This window comes from Thamnophis sirtalis, unplaced genomic scaffold, assembly GCF_051295495.1.
Source record: "Thamnophis sirtalis isolate CommonGarterSnake01/CBP01778 unplaced genomic scaffold, rThaSir2_p1.2 scaffold_3, whole genome shotgun sequence".
In the NCBI taxonomy this organism is placed as follows: Eukaryota; Metazoa; Chordata; class Lepidosauria; order Squamata; family Natricidae; genus Thamnophis; species Thamnophis sirtalis.
This window is the reverse complement of record NW_028261383.1, coordinates 164219929-164237504: the sequence shown is the minus strand read 5'-3', so window position 1 is coordinate 164237504 and position 17576 is coordinate 164219929. Positions and strand designations below refer to the sequence as shown.

Here is a 17576-nt window from a genome sequence, read left to right as displayed (position 1 = left end):
ATGGGGCATGTTCCCTCTCTCTCTCCCCCTCTGGCCTCGCCTCCTCACAAGCAACCAGAGGAAATGGTGATGACCGACTGCGCATGCGGTTAAATATTTTTGGGGAGGGCTTATTTTAGCGCATGCGCTTAAAAGCCCAATTGGGCTTACTATCCAGGGAGGGCTTATTTTCAGGGAAACAGGGTACCTATATTGTTAACATCACCCTGATGTGGGAAATCTCTTCTTTATTTTCTCTTTTGCTCTCTGTAGGTCACCGGCAATGTTGCTGTTCTTGCCCTGACAAATAAGAAGCTTTTCTAAACAACAGCCAGTCTTGGACAGAGCAGAGGTATGCAACCTGGCACTTTCCAAATCCTTTAGGCTACAGCGCCCATTATTCCTTACAGTTAGCCTTGCTAATTGGAGATACATAACTGGAGAGTATTGGATTTCCTTCCTCTAATTACATACATGGAAGATGTATAACATTTATGATCTCTTCAAGATCATTCTCAGCTATTGGTAGAATAGAAAATCTTTGGTTGTTTATCTTCAGCGAATTGGGACATAATGGTCATAATTGTATCATGGGAATACTTGATGGTTGGGATTTTCTTGAGTGGAAGATTGGTGAGTAAATTAAGTCCAAAGTGGGCAGAGAACTTGACATTGGCTAGAGATGTCTTTTATCCTCTCTTTAAAAGTTAAGATTGTATAAACAAAAGTCTTCATTTCTGTCTCTCCCCCCCCCTATTTTCTGTTCTCTCTTTAAAGGCTCAGATTGTGTCATTTCATTTCTCCCTCTCTCCCAATCAGGACTTGACTGTTTGAAAAGATGACTGTGTGCTATTATAATATGACAATAGAGTTCTTCTATAACAACAGTGGGAAAGAGCTATTCCATGAATGGAGACCCAAGGATATTTTGGTGGTTGCCCTTGGCTTGACAGTCAGCATCATTGTACTGCTCACCAACTTGCTGGTCATCACAGCCATTGTTATCAACAAGCGATTCCACTATCCTATCTATTACCTCTTGGGGAATCTAGCTGCAGCTGATCTTTTTGCTGGGATTGCATACATGTTCCTGATGTTCCACACTGGGCCAAGGACAGCTACACTCTCCCTCAAGACTTGGTTTATCAGGCAGAGCCTCTTGGACACCAGCCTGACTGCCTCAGTAGTCAACCTTTTGGCCATTGCAGTAGAGCGTCACCAGACAATCTTCACCATGCAGCTCCATAGCAAAATGTCCAATCAGAGGGTAATTATTCTCATTAGCTGCATCTGGATAACAGCCCTGCTACTGGGTCTTATCCCTTCATATGGCTGGCACTGTTTGTGTCAGCTGAATGATTGCTCTACGATGGCTCCTCTCTACAGCCGCAGGTATTTGACCTTCTGGGCACTTTCCAATCTGTTTATCTTCCTCATTATGGTGGTTGTCTACACTCACATATTCATCTACGTCAAGAGGAAGATGGCTCGGATGTCTAAGCATACTACATTTCACCCACGCTACAAGGAAACTATGATCAACCTCATCAAGACAGTCATCATTATCCTCAGTAAGTAAAAGTAATCTATGTCCAGTTTGGCTTCAATCAGAGTTTCTTTATGAACACAGGCAAATGCTTGTTCTTTTCTTCAGCAAGACATATGAATCCATACATACTCAACACATTTCCATTTTAGGATAACATCATTTGTAGAAGTACAGAAAAAGTATAAGAGGTACTGAGTAAAAGAATTAAAGACAAAAGAAAAGGGAATTAAATTTAGTTTATACAGGTAACAGGCGGCACGATGACTCAAAGGTTAAGAAGCTGGGTTTGTCGGTTGGAAAGCTAACAACCTGGGTTTGAGACCTGAGTGTCCCATGATGGTGTGAGCTCCCATCCTTGCCCTAAGTCCTACCAACCTAGCAGTTCAAAAGCATGCAAATGTGAGTAGATAAATAGGTACCACTTTTGTGGGAAGGTAACAGTGCTACATGATGCCATGTTGGCTGCAGAAATGTCTTTGGACAGAGCTGACCCAATGGCCCTTGAAATGGAGATGAGCAGCACCCCCTGTAATTGGCGATGACTAGCAGAGTAAAATCCACAGAGTCCTTTACCTATACAGGTCCTTCTCACTTAAGAATGCTAATTGGGACTGGAAACTCCATTGTTAAATGATACAATCATATAGCAAAAGGATCAAGTGACTGAGTTGCTTAGTGATGGCAATTCCAGCAATCCCTGTTGCTCTCATTAAGCATTGACTATGTAGGTATTAAGTAAGGACCTCACACGATTGTGACTTGCAACTTCCTTCCAGCTTCTCCTTTGACTTTCTTTGTCAGAATGCAGCAGGGAAGGTCACAAATCTCAATTATGGGACAACGTGACAACCCTAAGTACAAGGACCTATTGTAACTTCCACTTCTTCAATGCTGTTGTTAAGTTTGAATAGTTGCTGAACGAATGGTCATTGAAAGAGGACCACCCCTATGAACACCCTTCACTTTATGTCTTCATGACGTTGTGTCTGTACAAACCATTGTTGCTTCTTGTCATCTCTTGAGAATCTCATCAACTTCTTCTAACTGTGACTTTTTCAGTTGCCTCCTCCCTCCCAATTTGTTCATTCGACCTTTGTGTAGTAGTTTTGCAATTCAGTCCTCATTCATTCTCTCTAAAGGATCACTCACTCTTGTATTCAATTCCATAGATGGCATTCTTGACCTTGTTTACCATGCTGTTCCTAAATAACTCCTTCCAGGCACATGTCTTCCATATAACACAATGTTCTTCTATTCAACCAGTTAGCTTCTTTTGTTTTAGAAGGAACATACCAGTAGATAAAAAGTATTCCTCCTCCAGGGTTTGATTTTTATGGGAACAGGATGTTTGGAACATCATTAATACGAGCAGAGCTAGCATTTTCTCTTCACATATCATCCTAGACATGATGGTGGTTTCAGAAGACAGGTACATAAGAAAGTAATTCTCTCATTTTTTAAAAAAATGGAAATACTGGGGACTGAAGCAAGAACTTCCATATTTAAAAGATGTAATCCCATCAAGGCCCTTTGAAAAATGGTTCATGTTGGAATCTTTTGAAGAAATAACTTGAGAGTCAAAGCCCAACTAGAAGTAATCAGAACAACCGGCTTTTATAGTTCAGTAAATCTGCCTTATATATATATTTTCTTTCAGTGTGTTATTTGAATGGATTATTCTGCTGTGCACAAGAAAAGCAGCAGGAGGCTGTTTTGCCTTAGCCGAAGTTACAGGGAACTGAGCCATATTCTAACTGATAATTGCTCAAGCTGTATCATTCCCTGAGGACTAAGAGACAGCCAGAAGAATGCAGGGGGTTGCTCCCTCTGTTATGATGAGCTGTCTTGGCTTTGTGTAGATGTGTGTGGAGGTGTGGCAAGGTTCCTGCTGGGAGAGAGGATGAAGGAGGAATGCATGACTAGACCAGAGGGCAAATTAACATCATTTCTCAAATGGAAACCTGAACTGTTCTTCCTTTTGCTATGGATGGATGAAGGAAAGAAAGAAGGAATGTGCTTTTCTTAACAATTTGCATGTGAAGTAGAAAAAAAAATAGATTTGTGTTGTTTTCTGAGTATGGCAGCTTTGGAGCTTGCTTTGGCTGATTATTCTTTTTAACATTTGAAAGTTTCAGCCCAAGCTCTTTTCATAAATTTCAGTCGGGTTATTAAGTAAACTGTCCCTCAGCTGCAAACTCTTGAGCTATGATACTTTGCATGGGCGTTGTGCATGTCAGCCTGACTGCCGCATTATTGCTGCCAGCTTCAGAGATATTCAAAGAGGTATTTCAAAGAGGAACTGGCATTTTTTAAGGTGAGGCCAGCCAGTATATGCTAGTTGTGCGGCTCCAGATTGTCCCTTGACATCAAGCCCATTTATCCACGTGACAGTAGCTGTTGTGGCTATAACAGTTGTAGGCCCTATCATCTGCCCCATCGTGCAAGACATTGCTTTCAGATCTGAATGCCTTGATTTTGCTTTATTGCTGTTCTTTCTTAATGCCATCTACTGTATTAGGCCATAGGTAAAGGTTTCCCTCACACATATGTCCTAGTTGTTCCTGACTCTAGGGGGCAGTGCTCATCTCCGTTTCAAAGCCGAAGAGCCAGCGCTGTCCCAAGACGTCTCCGTGGTCATGTGGCTGGCATGACTAAATGCCGAAAGCACACGGAATGCTGTTACCTTCCCACCAAAGGTGGCCCCTATTTTTCTACTTGCATGTTTACGTGCTTTCGAACTGCAAGTTTGGCAGAAGTGGGGACAAGTAATGGGAACTCACTCCATTACGCAGTGCTAGGGATTCGAACCGCCAACCTGCCGACCTTTCTGATCGACAAGCTCAGCATCTTAGCCACTGACCCACCACATCCCTTCTAGGTAGTATTAAGCCATACTACCACCAATAAATAAAACCAAGAAGTAAATGCAAATTTCCCCTAGAATTTATGATGCACAATGTTTACTGTTGTGAAAAATTAGCTGAACAATAAAATAGATAATTAAGGAAGAATGACATTTAGAAGAAGCCAAAAAGCTGGGTTTACATGCACAGATGCAGAGAAGTGTTATGATTTTTTGTTTTGTTTTATATAAGCTCAGCCGTTTTTATTTAACCATGGTTTCTGAATTAGTGTGCTGTGTGAAGTGAGCAACCCTGGTTTAGTGCGATATATGAATTCAGTGATGGTATGGTGGCATTCAAGAAGTACTATGCTTTGTTTAAGAATAGACAAAATTATGTGGCTTCTTCATCCATTATTTGCAGAAATGAATTGCAGTTATGGGGGTAGATAGAAGCCTCCACTCTACTTGAGATACAGTAGAACAGACTATGAATGGGTCATGGCAGAATTTGTGTTATGTGAAAGTATTCCCATAAATTTCACAATAATTAATTGTGTTCATTTTGATCCCTAAATTGTGACCACTTAGCAATGGTGTACTAAGTTAAATTCATTTTATAAACTCTGATTTCAAGTTGGATTATTTCAATAAACCATGATTAAAATTAACCATATTTTTCATTTTGTACACAATAGTAAATTGTGCTTAGTTAAAAGCAGGAGCGCTTCTGAAGTCATTGCAGCTGCATCAACAGAGTGGAGAGTTGAACTAGAGGACTCTTCTAAAACATGAACACTAAAAGATCATTTAGCATTTCATCAAAATAAAGGGTGCCTTGAAGTGAAGACCAAAGTTAACCCAAATGAAATACCTAAAAATGGGTTACTAAGATGTTAGCAAGAACGGTCCTTTTTGTGTATGTTTGGATTTCTGGTGTAAGTATATACGCTGTATGTTGATACCACAGTTTTTAAAAGGTGCAATATTCTATGTCTTCAATAAGAGCTACTTTTTATACGTGGAGGGGTATTTCAATATCAACCAGCAGAATCACTGTGAGATGGGCAACTATTCAAACTTCCTGACACTTTCTTCTTGGATGTAGAATCTTTATAATAGGAAATATTCAAACATGAACTCCTCCCAAAAGGGCTTAGCTCTACCTTATTGTAACAAGGGCAATTTCATTGGGAAAAAATACTGTATTTTTCAGAGTATAAGACGCACCATGATTTTGAAGAGGTAATTAAAAAAAAACAGTTTTTGTACTCTGCAGGCCTCCCAAGCCCTCTGCACACCTCATTTTTGCAAAAACAAAGAAGGGGGTGAGCATGCAGAGGCTTTGGGAGGTTTGTAGAGTGCTAATGGTGGCGGGGGTGGTGGTGGCCCATTTTTTGCTTTTTTTGCCTTCCCCAGCCCTCAGGTGTACTTCGCAAGCCTCCCAAACCCTCTGCATGTCCATTTTTGCAAAGAGGGGTGGGGTTTCGGTAGGCCAAAAATGCTGTATTCAGTGTACAGACACACCCAGATTTTCACCCTCTTTTTTGAGGGAAAAAGGTGTGTCTTATATTTTTAAGAGTAAAGAACAATGAAATAACCACATCGTTCATAATAAGACTAGTTGAGACAAGCTCATTGGATATAATCCCTGAAGGCTGCAATCCTATCTGAGGTGGGGGAGGGTGGGTTAGGTATCATTCAGTTTCTCGGTTTGTCATATTTTCCTTGGCAAGGCTGGAAAGAAAATACTCCTGCTTGGAGAGAAGAGTCCATCCCACCTTGGACTCAGGGGCCTTCAAGACCAATGGATAGAAAATCATAGTCCCCATTGGCTGAGAACTCTGCTATGTTCATCTCCATCCTAATTTGGTGAGAAATTTATGGCAGCCTTGAATCTGTCTTAAAGGTTTCTCAACCTCCAATAAAATAGTGAAGAAGAAAAAAACCCTTTTCTTGCTTTGCTAGGCTCAAGTTGTATGGCTAAGGAAGCTTTAAAATATCTAGCTTTGGAGTTCTCCAAGATTACTTTTTGCGTAAGTGACTTGGCAGTACATATCTACCAGTAATCTTCCTGAACTCAGTAAGATAGTTTTCAGTTGTATTATCCTATTAATAAAGTAGTAAATAAATTGTATATGGATTTTAGTAATTAAAAACATGAGCAAGATTCAATACTGTAACAGATTGAATGATAGATACTGAAGTGTTTCTAGGACAAACTGAATCTAAGAGTTTTTCAGCAAGTGGCTTTGTCTTCTCCACTAGTGTCCTTCCTTCCTTTGGGACTCCTTGGTCTTCTTGAATCAGTGGAGGGATTCAGCCAGTTCGCACCTATTCGGGAGAACCGGTTCATAACTTTCTAAGCAGTTGGGAGAATCGGTTGTTGGAAGAAATCTCATTTTGTTTTTTCCCCACTTTACAGGGCTAATCCTGTAAGGAAGGCAGGAAGGAAACGTTCTGGTGTTGTTTCTAGTCTAATCTTTATTGCCCTGCTTACAGAAACTGTCCCTCTAGTTAACCCTTATTACATTGTGAGAGCTAAGGCGAAGCTCCCATTGACGTGAGTGATGTCAAGTTGGCCTTGCCTATCCAGTCACATGACCATCGAGTCACGCCTACCCAGCTTGTCATTAGGGCAGAGAACTGGTTGTTAAATTATTTGAATCCCACCACTGTCTTGAATGGTCTCAAGTCCCAGGTCTTCCTCAGTCAGAGCATCTCTTTTACAGATAGTCACCGACTGGCAACCACAATTGATACCAGAATTTCCGTTGCTAAGCGAGGTGGTTGTAAAAAGAGTCATGCCCAATTTTACAACCTTTTCTAGACAGGATTGTTAAGTGAATCACAGTTGTTAAATGAATCCAGCTCCTCTATTGATTTTGCTTAGTGAAAGTCATCTGGGACGGTCGTGACTAGCAACCATGCCCAGGTTGGACACTGCAACCATCATAAGCATGTACCAGTTGTCTAATGTCCAAATTCTGATCACGTGACTGTGGGGGATGCTGCAGTGGTTATAAGTCCGTAAGTGACTTTCTTCACTGGCATTGTAGCTTTGAGTGGTCGTTGGTTGTAAGTCAAGGATAACCTGTAATCATTTAAAGCCCTCCATAACCTTTTATGGTGCTTATACCAATAAAGAGTTTATAAACAATTATTGAGGGGGTGGAATCGTCTCCCATTTGTGGGTGCTGATTAATGTTTGGGGCCTTGCCCCTTTAGCCCTTAAGGGGGTAGCTTAGTAGCATTTTTCTTTGGTGGAGCAGAGCCTTCTCATTAGAGATCAGCCCTTAGATATTATCTGCCTTCTGGGGGGAAATAGAAAGCTTTTCTAGAGGGCTTTTGGGTTCTCCTTTGTGATGTTTTAATTTTTTTTTAAAACAATTATTTTAAACACATAAAACATCAAAAGAAATAGTCACATAACTTAAAACAACATAGGAACAAGAAGTTCCATCGTATATCATACAGCAGTTCCGTATCGGTTTCTTTGCAGTTAGTGTTTTCCCTTCTATACATTTCTATCTTGCATTCATAATCTCCTTATTCGTTATCCATTTTTATGCACAATTCTATATTTATTTATACTTAGCTATTTATAACCAGATATTGTTTACCTATATTGTGCTTTATATTCGTGCTGTCATTTATTCTCTTACATACAATTATAGGTATACATTCACATAGTTATTCTTTTTCTTTGCCATTCTTATACTATTGTTATTCCATTTAAAAGGTTATAAGGTATAGTTTGGATTGCTTTCTTTACCATCCCTAGCGCCTGTTGTAACACCACCTTAAGGGAAGGAAGAAGGGGAAGGAGAGGAGGAAGGAAGGAAGTAGAGAAGGAAGGGAGGGAGAAAAAAAAATGTGATGTTTTAAAATATTTATAGGGTATTTTTGCTGGATTATTTTGTTTTACGATTGTAAGGTGTCTTACATCTTACAATTGGGGCAGGATATAAATCTAATTAATAAATAAGGTAAACATGTTTTCACAACAGATTTGGGAAAACCAGAGTTACTCAAAAGCCAAAGGCCGGATCACTATGTCTTATAGGTATGCTCCACTGCCTTTTAAAACCGCTTGATAGCTCTGGAAAGGTGTGGCCCGACAAAACCGCGCTCGTCAAAATCGCGGTGATAAAATCGCGGTGATAAAGCCGCGACGTCATCACCGCGCGTCATCACCGCCGTGACAACAGCGCGGCAACAGAAGGGCACTTTAAAACGGCGCCGCGGCAGAAAGCCGATTTCAATTAAGGTAAGGGTTAGGATTAGGTTTAGGGGTTTGTTTTAGGTTTAGGGTTAGGTTTAGAGTTAGGTTTAGGGTTAGGTTTAGGGTACTGAGTACTTGGGAATGTGCGGATTTGCCCTCCGCGATTATGTCATCGCGGTAGGGTCACGTTTTTCCTTAGCGCTTCGAACGGCGCGAATTAGTCTTCACGCTTATGTCTCCGTGGATAAGGGCTTCACGGATTTGTGGTGGAACCCTGGAAAGGTAGCTCCTAGGTGGGCTCCCTTTGGAAAGCAGATGAAATTGAAGCCGCCAGGGTGGCTTTGTGAAATGAGTGATTAGCTTATAACATTAGGGAGAAGGCCATTCTAGGTACGGTACGTAGGGTTCAGTCAAATAATGAATGTGAAGCTTAAACACAATGGGAACAGTAGGAATAGAGGAATGAACTGGGATGTATAGCTTGTGTTATTCAATTCCATGCGGTGTTTGGTTCAATATGCTTTTCTAAAAAAAGGAGTTAAGACCATGTGAAGATAAAATACGGAAAAATTGAATTCCTTTTTTTTAAAAAAAAAAAAACCTTACAGGTAGTCCTTGGCATACGACTGTAATGGAGCCTGCCCATATGACCGACCCAATTTTGCAACCTTTTTTGTTTAGAAAATGTCCCATTTTAGCAACTGAAATAATATACCAGCAATAAAACATTTTGCACCTGCCATTTCTAATATTTCATATAAACTTAATAGTTTTGCTAAAATCCTTTTCGCTGCATATCAGTTATTGTGTCTAAATTCTGCATCGTGCAGTCTAAATGAGGACCCAGATTGTTGGGGGCAATATGCTGACTCTGTAAACCTCTTAGAAAGGGCCGGAAAGCACTGGGAAGCAGTGTATAAGTCTTGAGGGCTGTTGCTATTTCTGAGCTCTGAATTGGCTGCTCAAAATCCTTATAGCAATAGCAATAGCAGTTAGACTTATATACCGCTTCATAGGGCTTTCAGCCCTCTCTAAGCGGTTTACAGAGTCAGCATATTGCCCCCAACAACAATCCGGGTCCTCATTTTACCCACCTCGGAAGGATGGAAGGCTGAGTCAACCCTGAGCCAATGAGATTTGAACAGCCGAACTGCAGCTCATATAGCTCATCCTATTCAAGGTCAAGGAGGAAGAAGCTGTGGAGGCCAGTCACATTTGGCCCATAAACCTCTGCTTGTCCTCTCATGTCTCAGAAGAATGTTTAAAGCTAGAGCCATTTGGCTTTCGACATATCTAGAGGGCTGCCAAGTGTTAAACAGTTCCTCTAGATAGAACTCTGTTTTCAAAATATATATCTTCAAAGATTTTATTAGCATTCGTGAATCAAACAAAATGTGTACCTGGAAAGGAATCGGAGCTGCACCCTGACACACCCAAGAAGTGTGTCCTTGTATGGCACCCGGAGTCTCCGAGAGTGGGTTTGGTGGCCATATAAGCTTCCTTAATAAAATAGTAAAATAAAATGTTTCTCTCCTTATAGGAAAATAAGCAGGCAACCAGAAGATGTGATTAATAAACATAGTTTTGATTTGCATTATGGGAACACACTAAGAGTCCCGATGGATCATGCAATATGCCTGTGTTATCCAGCGTTCTCTCCTGAACTCTTGTATACATTATGGAAAAGTAATAACCAACTTTAGCTATTGCTCCCTAGTAGTAGATATTTAAGGTTGTCCTGCATTGATTCTGGAAATAGTATGTAATAGCCACTAGCTCTTGTTGGTCTAACATAAGATTTGATTGATTTCATTCATTGATTATGTGCCATCAATTCATTTGTGACACTTAGCAATCACACGACTTTCTCCATGAAGATCTATCCCTAACCTGTTTTTTTCAGGTCTTTTCAACGATGTACTCATTGCCACTGCAATCCCCCTTTAGAACTTTCTAAATTGATGGTTATAACACTGAATTAGGTGGTTTCATCAGAAGTTGGGAAGAAAGAGCTTTTTTGTATTGATTCTGAATTTTCTCAAGAAGAGAGAACTGGTTTCACGTTCCACTAGTATGAGAGAAAACGTTTCTTGCGCATGTTTTCACTTTCTTCCCTCATCCACCTCCTTTTCTGATCTAAACTAAATCAAATTAGAGGCAGTTCTGTCTAGTGGTTAAGACATCAGGCTAGGTGCCTTACCAGGAGACTGTGAATTCTAGTCCCACTTTGGCATGAAAACCAGCTGGGTGACTTTAAGCCAGTCACTCTCAACCGAACTCACCTCATAGGATTATTGTTGTGGGGAAAATAAGAGGAGGAAAGAGTGAGTATTAGTTATATTTGTTGTCTTGAGCTATTTATACAAATAATAAATGCAGGATTTTTTAAAAATCCAGAAATAATTAAAAAGCCCATACGTGATAGTCTTTTAAATCATTTTGGTTGTCTGTTTTGGAAAGATAATAGGTGGAAGTGCCAGAATATACATTCTTCCTTTCTTTGAAGAGGGACTCTGCCTCCTTGGGTCCAGGACTAAATACAATACAATAGCAGAGTTGGAAAGGGACCTTGAAGATCTTCTAGTCCAACCCCCTGCCTAGGCAGGAAACCCTATACCATTTCAGACAAATGGTTATCCAACGTTTTCTTAAAAACTTCCAGTGTTGGGGCATTCACAATTTCTGGAGGCAAGCTGTTCCACTGATTGATTGTTCTAACTGTCAGGAAATTTCTCCTTAGTTCTAAGTTGCTTCTCTCCTTGATTAGTTTCCACCCATTGCTTCTTGTTCTATCCTCAGGTGCCTTGGAGAACAATTTGACTCCCTCTTCTTTGTGGCAACCCCTGAGATATTGGAACACTGCTATCATGTCTCCCCTAGTCCTTCTTTCTATTAAACTAGACATACCCAGTTCCTGCAACCGTTCTTCATATGTTTTAGTCTCCAGTCCCCTAATCATCTTTGTTGATCTTCTCTGCACTCTTTCTAGAGTCTCCACATCTACACCGTGGCGACCAAAACTGAATGCAGTATTCCAAGTGTGGCCTTACCAAGGCCTTATAAAGTGGTATAAGACTTCACGTGATCTTGATTCTATCCCTCTGTTTATGCAGCCTAGAACTGTGTTGGCTTTTTTGGCAGATGCTGCACACTGCTGGCTCATATTTAAATGGTTGTCCACTAGGACTCCAAGATCCCTTTCACAGTTACTACTGTTGAGCAAGGTACCACCTATACTGTACCTGTACGTTTTGTTTTTCTTGTCTAAATGTAGAACCTTACTCTCTTCACCACTGAATTTCATTTTATTAGATAGTGCCCAATGTTCAAGTTTGTCAAGATCCTTCTGGGTCTTAAGCCTGTCTTCTGGAGTGTTGGCTATTCCTGCCAGCTTGGTGTCATCTGCAAATTTGATGAGTTCCCCATTTATTCCCTCATCCAAATCATTGATGAAGATGTTGAAGAGTACTGGGCCTAAAACAGAGCCGTGGGGTACTCTACTGCATACTTCCTTCCATGTAGTTGCAGCTCTGTTGAGGACTACATGTTGAGTGTGGCTGATCAGATAGTTACGAATCCATCTGGTGGTGATGCTGTCTAAATCTTAGCCTCCAGCTAGTCTCTCCCTCCTTTCTGGCAAAAGTCTAACCTAGTCTTTCCTGATATGCTGTGACTGGAGTTTCCAGAATCCCCATCCAGTACTGAAGCTATAATATCTATATATTTGAAGGTGGTTAGGCTGGGGAAGCCATGAATCAGGTAATATACTGTAGTTATCAATGCACCTTCAGCATTCAGAACAAGTTGGCAGCAGTATCTTCCACTTCATATCTCTCTCCTTGGCGAATGTGCAGCTGCTTAAAACCTTGTGAATTGCTGTGGATTTCTCTTTTTTTCATAGATTCCTCTCTCCTGTCTTAGGTGCCTTTGTGATTTGCTGGACGCCAGGGCAAGTGGTTCTTCTGCTGGACGGCCTCGGCTGCAAGAGCTGCAACGTGCTGGCAGTGGAGAAATACTTCCTATTGCTGGCAGAGATCAACTCACTCATCAATGCCATGATCTACTCCTACCGGGACAATGAGATGCGAAGCACTTTCCGGAAGATCCTTTGCTTTGCCTGCCGCAGGGTGCCCAAGTACACCCCTGCCTCAATGAAATCTAGCACCTTAGAGCACCGGATCCTTTCTCAGAATGGGCATCCAGTGATGGACTCAACGCTTTAACTTTGCAGTTTCAGGTTGCTCTCTGCTGATTGTCTGAAGCTGTTGGGTTTGATCTGCAGGTGGCCCTTTTGTACGAAGCTAGTAAACAAGGCCTACAAGGCCTGGACAGTTTTATTACCTGTGGACTGCTTGGGGGGATAGAGGGCTGCAATCTTGATCTATAGCTCCACGCTGCAATGGGGGTGTGTGACCTAGCAGAAGCTGTTGTACTGAAACTCTTGTCGAATCATGTCTGGAATACAGTGACTGTCAGTCAACTGAGCTATGGAATTAGTGCATTTGGCCTGTTACAGGCTTGAGAGACACTTTAAACACTCTGCTGCATTGAGAACCAGTTCAGAATTGGTTTCCGCCACAGCTTAAAGCCTTTTCTTTTTCTCCTTCCACAGGCTAACAAGCAAAGTTTGCTGCATCTCTATCTAACAAACCATGGGTGGCCCCTTAAGATAAACTTTATTTGCTTCTTAAACACAAATAGTTGGACAAACTTTGCAAACTGGTGGAACAAAAATACGGAGGTACATGTGTATGCATTCTTGTGAACTGCTCTTTTTAACCGCTGTGTTGGTTTAGTTGAGGGATTGTATCAAAGCACATCTCTGAAATGCTTCTGTGAAGAATGAAGAATCTTTCTCCTGGCTTTTTCAGCTGCTACTCGCTTTTATGTTAGCATGGCTTCTCTCTGGAGATGCAAAATCTATACTCTGTTTTCTGTACTGAACCCTTAAGAATTTGTTGCAAACTGAACGAGCTTTTCTGCTAAACGTTTATTCCTCTCCCCCCCCCCCCAAATCTGTATAACTCAGGGAGATTTGAAATCAAGATGAACACAGTACCAGCTTTACCTAACTTCAAGGTAAATTTTAGGCAGCGAGAAGAATTATACAAACTCGGATCTGATAGCACAACAGATGCATGAAATAATTCAATGCATAAAGACCACTTTTTAACATACCCTGTGATACTCAAAGGTGTTGTGAAACAGTTTAGGTAACCACTAAAGCACAATTTAATATTTCAGGTAACTTTCCAGCCATGGTTGATTATGTTCACATTTCCTACTCTGTGGAAGAAAATTATGTTTGTATTCTTGATATTCGGGTGCCGTGTCCCTACAGATTGTATCTGCTCACGGGGTTGTCATTTCACAGAGATTAGCTGTGGCAGCATGTGCTGTTTAGGAAATTGTTAAACAGCCTCCTCTGGGGCCTTGAAATGTTCCATGGCAGATGTTCCATATGAGATTCCTCTGTGGTCACAGGATGGAGGGCTTCTCTCAGGCATTGGATGAGGTCTAGAGCTTAAGGTTAGGGGTTCCAAATCTGGGCTTAAAAAAATCCAGATAATCATTAAGATGACAGCAAGGACTTTTTTGTATGACTTTGTTGCCATCTAGCGATGGTCTACATTTTTCCCATCTAAACTTAGCTATTTGAGGTAGATCTCCCAAACTGAAATCCCTGAAAAAAAGGACCTCAGAGTTTCTGACAAGATCCAGCCATCTGAAACAAGAAATTATCTTAGTGATCAAGAAATTAACATCTCTGTATTTTTTTAACAATGTACTGACTCTCAAAAAGCGCCCAGTGCCACCATACAGTGGCTGACTTAAGACTATATTATGTTATACTTTTTCCATGGTTTAATGAATAAACAGTTAACTGGGCTTTCAGCCTTAAACCTTGTTTTTAGAAATAAGACTGGCTTAATGAGTTGTGTTTTGGGAGGGAAAAATGGTTTGGGCCAGAGGTGGGTTCCTACCAGTTTGCACCTATTCGGTAGAACCGGTTCATCAAATCTACCAAACCGGTTAGAAGAGGTTCCACCAGTGGACCCGGAAAGCAGGCCACACCTACAGAAGAAGTTCCAAAAATTTTTGACACCCACCACTGGTCCTTGGATATGATTATTCTACACTATCATGCTCATATTTATAAAACTCAGTGCCTCTGTGAAAGGTAAGGATGACTACTGCATTTGTGGTGCAATCAGAACATTGCGTGTGTTGAAGTTGTTTTAACGCAAACCAAAGATGCCTTTTAAAAAACAAGTTTACACCATATTCTTATGCATGCCAGTGCTGTGTGTGAGGTAATTTAAGGTGGTTCTGACAAGTGTCGCCGGCATCTTCATATCCGGTCACATGGGCGGCAAGCCACTCCCATCCGGTCACATGGGCAGCAAGCCACTCCCGCAAAGGAGGCCACACCCACAGAGTAGGTTCAAATAATTTTTGAAACCCACCACTGGTTTGGGCTTAGACAAAGACTGCTCTTACAGTGGCAAATATGATGTTAGTCCCAGCTACTGATGTCGTTTGCTAGATTTCCATCATTGGGATAGGGTGAACAATGGCACTAACTGTGTTTCTAATTCTGATAGAAACAGTGAGAGAGTTTTAAATTAGTTTTCCTGACCTTCCATATTCATCCCTTTCCTTTAGGTGCAAGTTGGAGCTTGCTCCTCTTTCAGCATCTCGCTGTGTGGTTGTTGTTTATCTTCTTCTATATTTCTTAATGTGATAATCTGATTCAAAGTCCAATTATCTCCCCTCACCTCTATTTGTCCATAGAATTATTCAAACTTTTAAAACAACCATGAAGAATTTCATACTTCCTTTGACAATAGTCAGTTAGCCTATATTTGTACGTAATGTGGTATTTCGTTAAGTGCAGGCAGAAGTGACTACGGAGATTCTCAGTCATCCAGGTCATTGATTGTCCCAAAGGTGCTTTTTCAAGAGGCAACTGGACTTTCTGGTTTTTCGTTGAAGACATTTCGCTTTTCATCCAAGAAGCTTCTTCAGCTCTTGACTGGATGGTGGGGAATGGAAGGAATGCAAATGACCAGCTGTCTGCAAGGAGTATAAATCCTTCCATAGCCCACCATCAAGTCAGAGCTGAAAAAGCTTCTTGGATGAGAAGTGAAACATATCACATTCGTTCTGCACATTTGGATGACACCACATTAAGGAAAGCTACCCTATAACCAGTTATGGCCATCTGCCTTGTTCCTTTCTTTTCTCTGTAGCCTCTTCCCTCATATCTTTTGCATTTCCCCATAGTATGAGGTTCCTCGTTGTTGGACTTTTGGAGACAGGAAGTAATACACAATATATCACATTTGAAAAAGGCAGCTGGGAAGCTTTAACATACTCCATCTGAGCTCTAAGACTCAGTCTGTCCTCTCAGCCCTGCTTATTACAAAAAAAATCCAATGCATTTGTAGATAAAATAGAAGTGGAAGGGTGAGATCGCATCCCCAAATATACCGTAAGTTTTCTGGCACTTGCAGTCAAAAGGCATTGCACATCCATGCTATTGTTCCTATTTTAATAACTTTCCCCCCCAGGAAGTGATGGGGAAAATATAAGGGGAGGGGATATACTCAAAGAAAAGCTTGTTTACCAATTCTGTGAGTGATGTAAGGTATTTGTACAATGAAAGCCACTCCAGGAGGCATCTAGAAATGAATAAAGTTCGGACAGCGAGCAAGAGGTAGTTAGTGACCTATAAGGAGAGATCTCTCTTTTGGCCTTGGGGTAGAAGTGCTCATTAATATACTCTACGACATGGCTCAAAAGATTTGCATTACACCCCAAGCAGCTTTTTTTTAACTACCTTACATTTAGTCTTCTATAATACTTTATTAGTGTAATAACAATTTTACTAGCTCTTCATAAAAATGAATCATGCATCCTTCAAGTAATCTCCATTTGCTTGTAAATAGTCCTTGGGGAGATGGCTTTCTGCCAGATTCCAGAACCATTGCCCTGGTTCACTTTATGTATTAATCTGGGAAGCTGCCAAAAAGTTCAGAAATAATTCTATAGGGTTTTGGAGAGGCAGACATCTTTTGCATTGCCCTGCCTTTAATGGAAAAAAGCTGGAGAGAGGATTTAAAGTCTTCTGGCCACGTTGCGTGTCATTTGCTGTTGCGTTATGGTCCTGCTTCCAAGTTTGATGGTTGAAGCATTATTGTGCCCCATGCAGTAAGCTTTCAGTCCCACTGAAATGAACAGGAGTTGTATATGAACATAGGTACAGCTCTCATGGTGGCTCAGCAGTTAAGACACTGGGCTTTTCGATTGGACCTGAGCACCATGCAGCAGGGTGAGCTTCCGTCCTCGCCCCAGTTCCTGTCAACCTAGCACTTTGAAACTATGCAAATGTGAGTAGATAAATAGGTACCACTACCGTGGGAAGATAATAGTATTCCATGACATTATGCTGGTCATATCACATCAATGCCTTTGAACAGAGTTGACCCAATGCTTTGAAGTGGAGATGAGCACTGCCCCAAGCACTGCCCCATACTCTACAATGACTAGCAGGGACTCCTTTACCTAAAAGCCCTCATACCTTTTACCAGGTATTACAAAGGTATAGTCTCAGGTACTTTGCTGACAACTGGGTCAACATCTTCCTCTGCATTTAATAGCTTATATTTAGGAGAAAGACACACTATAATGTAGGGGTTAAAATTCTGGACCAGGAGAGGGCAGACTCAGGTTCTGCAGTAATCTTCCCCTAGACCAGTGGGTTTTTTTTGGCCATACCCCACCTTAGCATCTGTAAAATCCTGATGCCCCCCCCCCCAGTGACATCTAATTCTTACGGTACTCAAAACATGAACAGTACTCACTCAGAGGAAGCCCAAAAGGCCATTCACTTGGTTTAAACAAGGTTCAAATTTCCCCCATTAAAAATCAAATTGCCCCACTGTGGGGCATGGGTCCCATGGTGGGAACCACTGCAC

The 17576-nt window shown here is 41.2% G+C and overlaps 1 protein-coding gene across 5 annotated transcripts in view; it reads left to right on the top strand.

Annotated features, from left to right (window-relative positions):
* The window catches only part of LPAR2 (lysophosphatidic acid receptor 2), a 34042-nt gene extending 19557 nt beyond the window's left edge, over positions 1-14485 (top strand). For 3 of the 5 annotated variants that reach the window (XM_087710681.1, XM_087710682.1, XM_087710684.1), the window contains exons 2-4: positions 253-331; positions 799-1550; positions 12517-14485. In XM_087710681.1, the coding sequence (XP_087566807.1) occupies positions 818-1550; positions 12517-12818 (1035 nt within the window). In that variant the 5' untranslated portion in view covers positions 253-331; positions 799-817 and the 3' untranslated portion in view covers positions 12819-14485. Of the gene's footprint in view, positions 1-252; positions 332-756; positions 1551-12516 lie in introns of all 5 variants that reach the window. The other 2 variants (XM_087710685.1, XM_087710686.1) reach the window with 1 other exon arrangement.
* The last annotated feature ends 3091 nt before the right edge of the window (positions 14486-17576 follow it).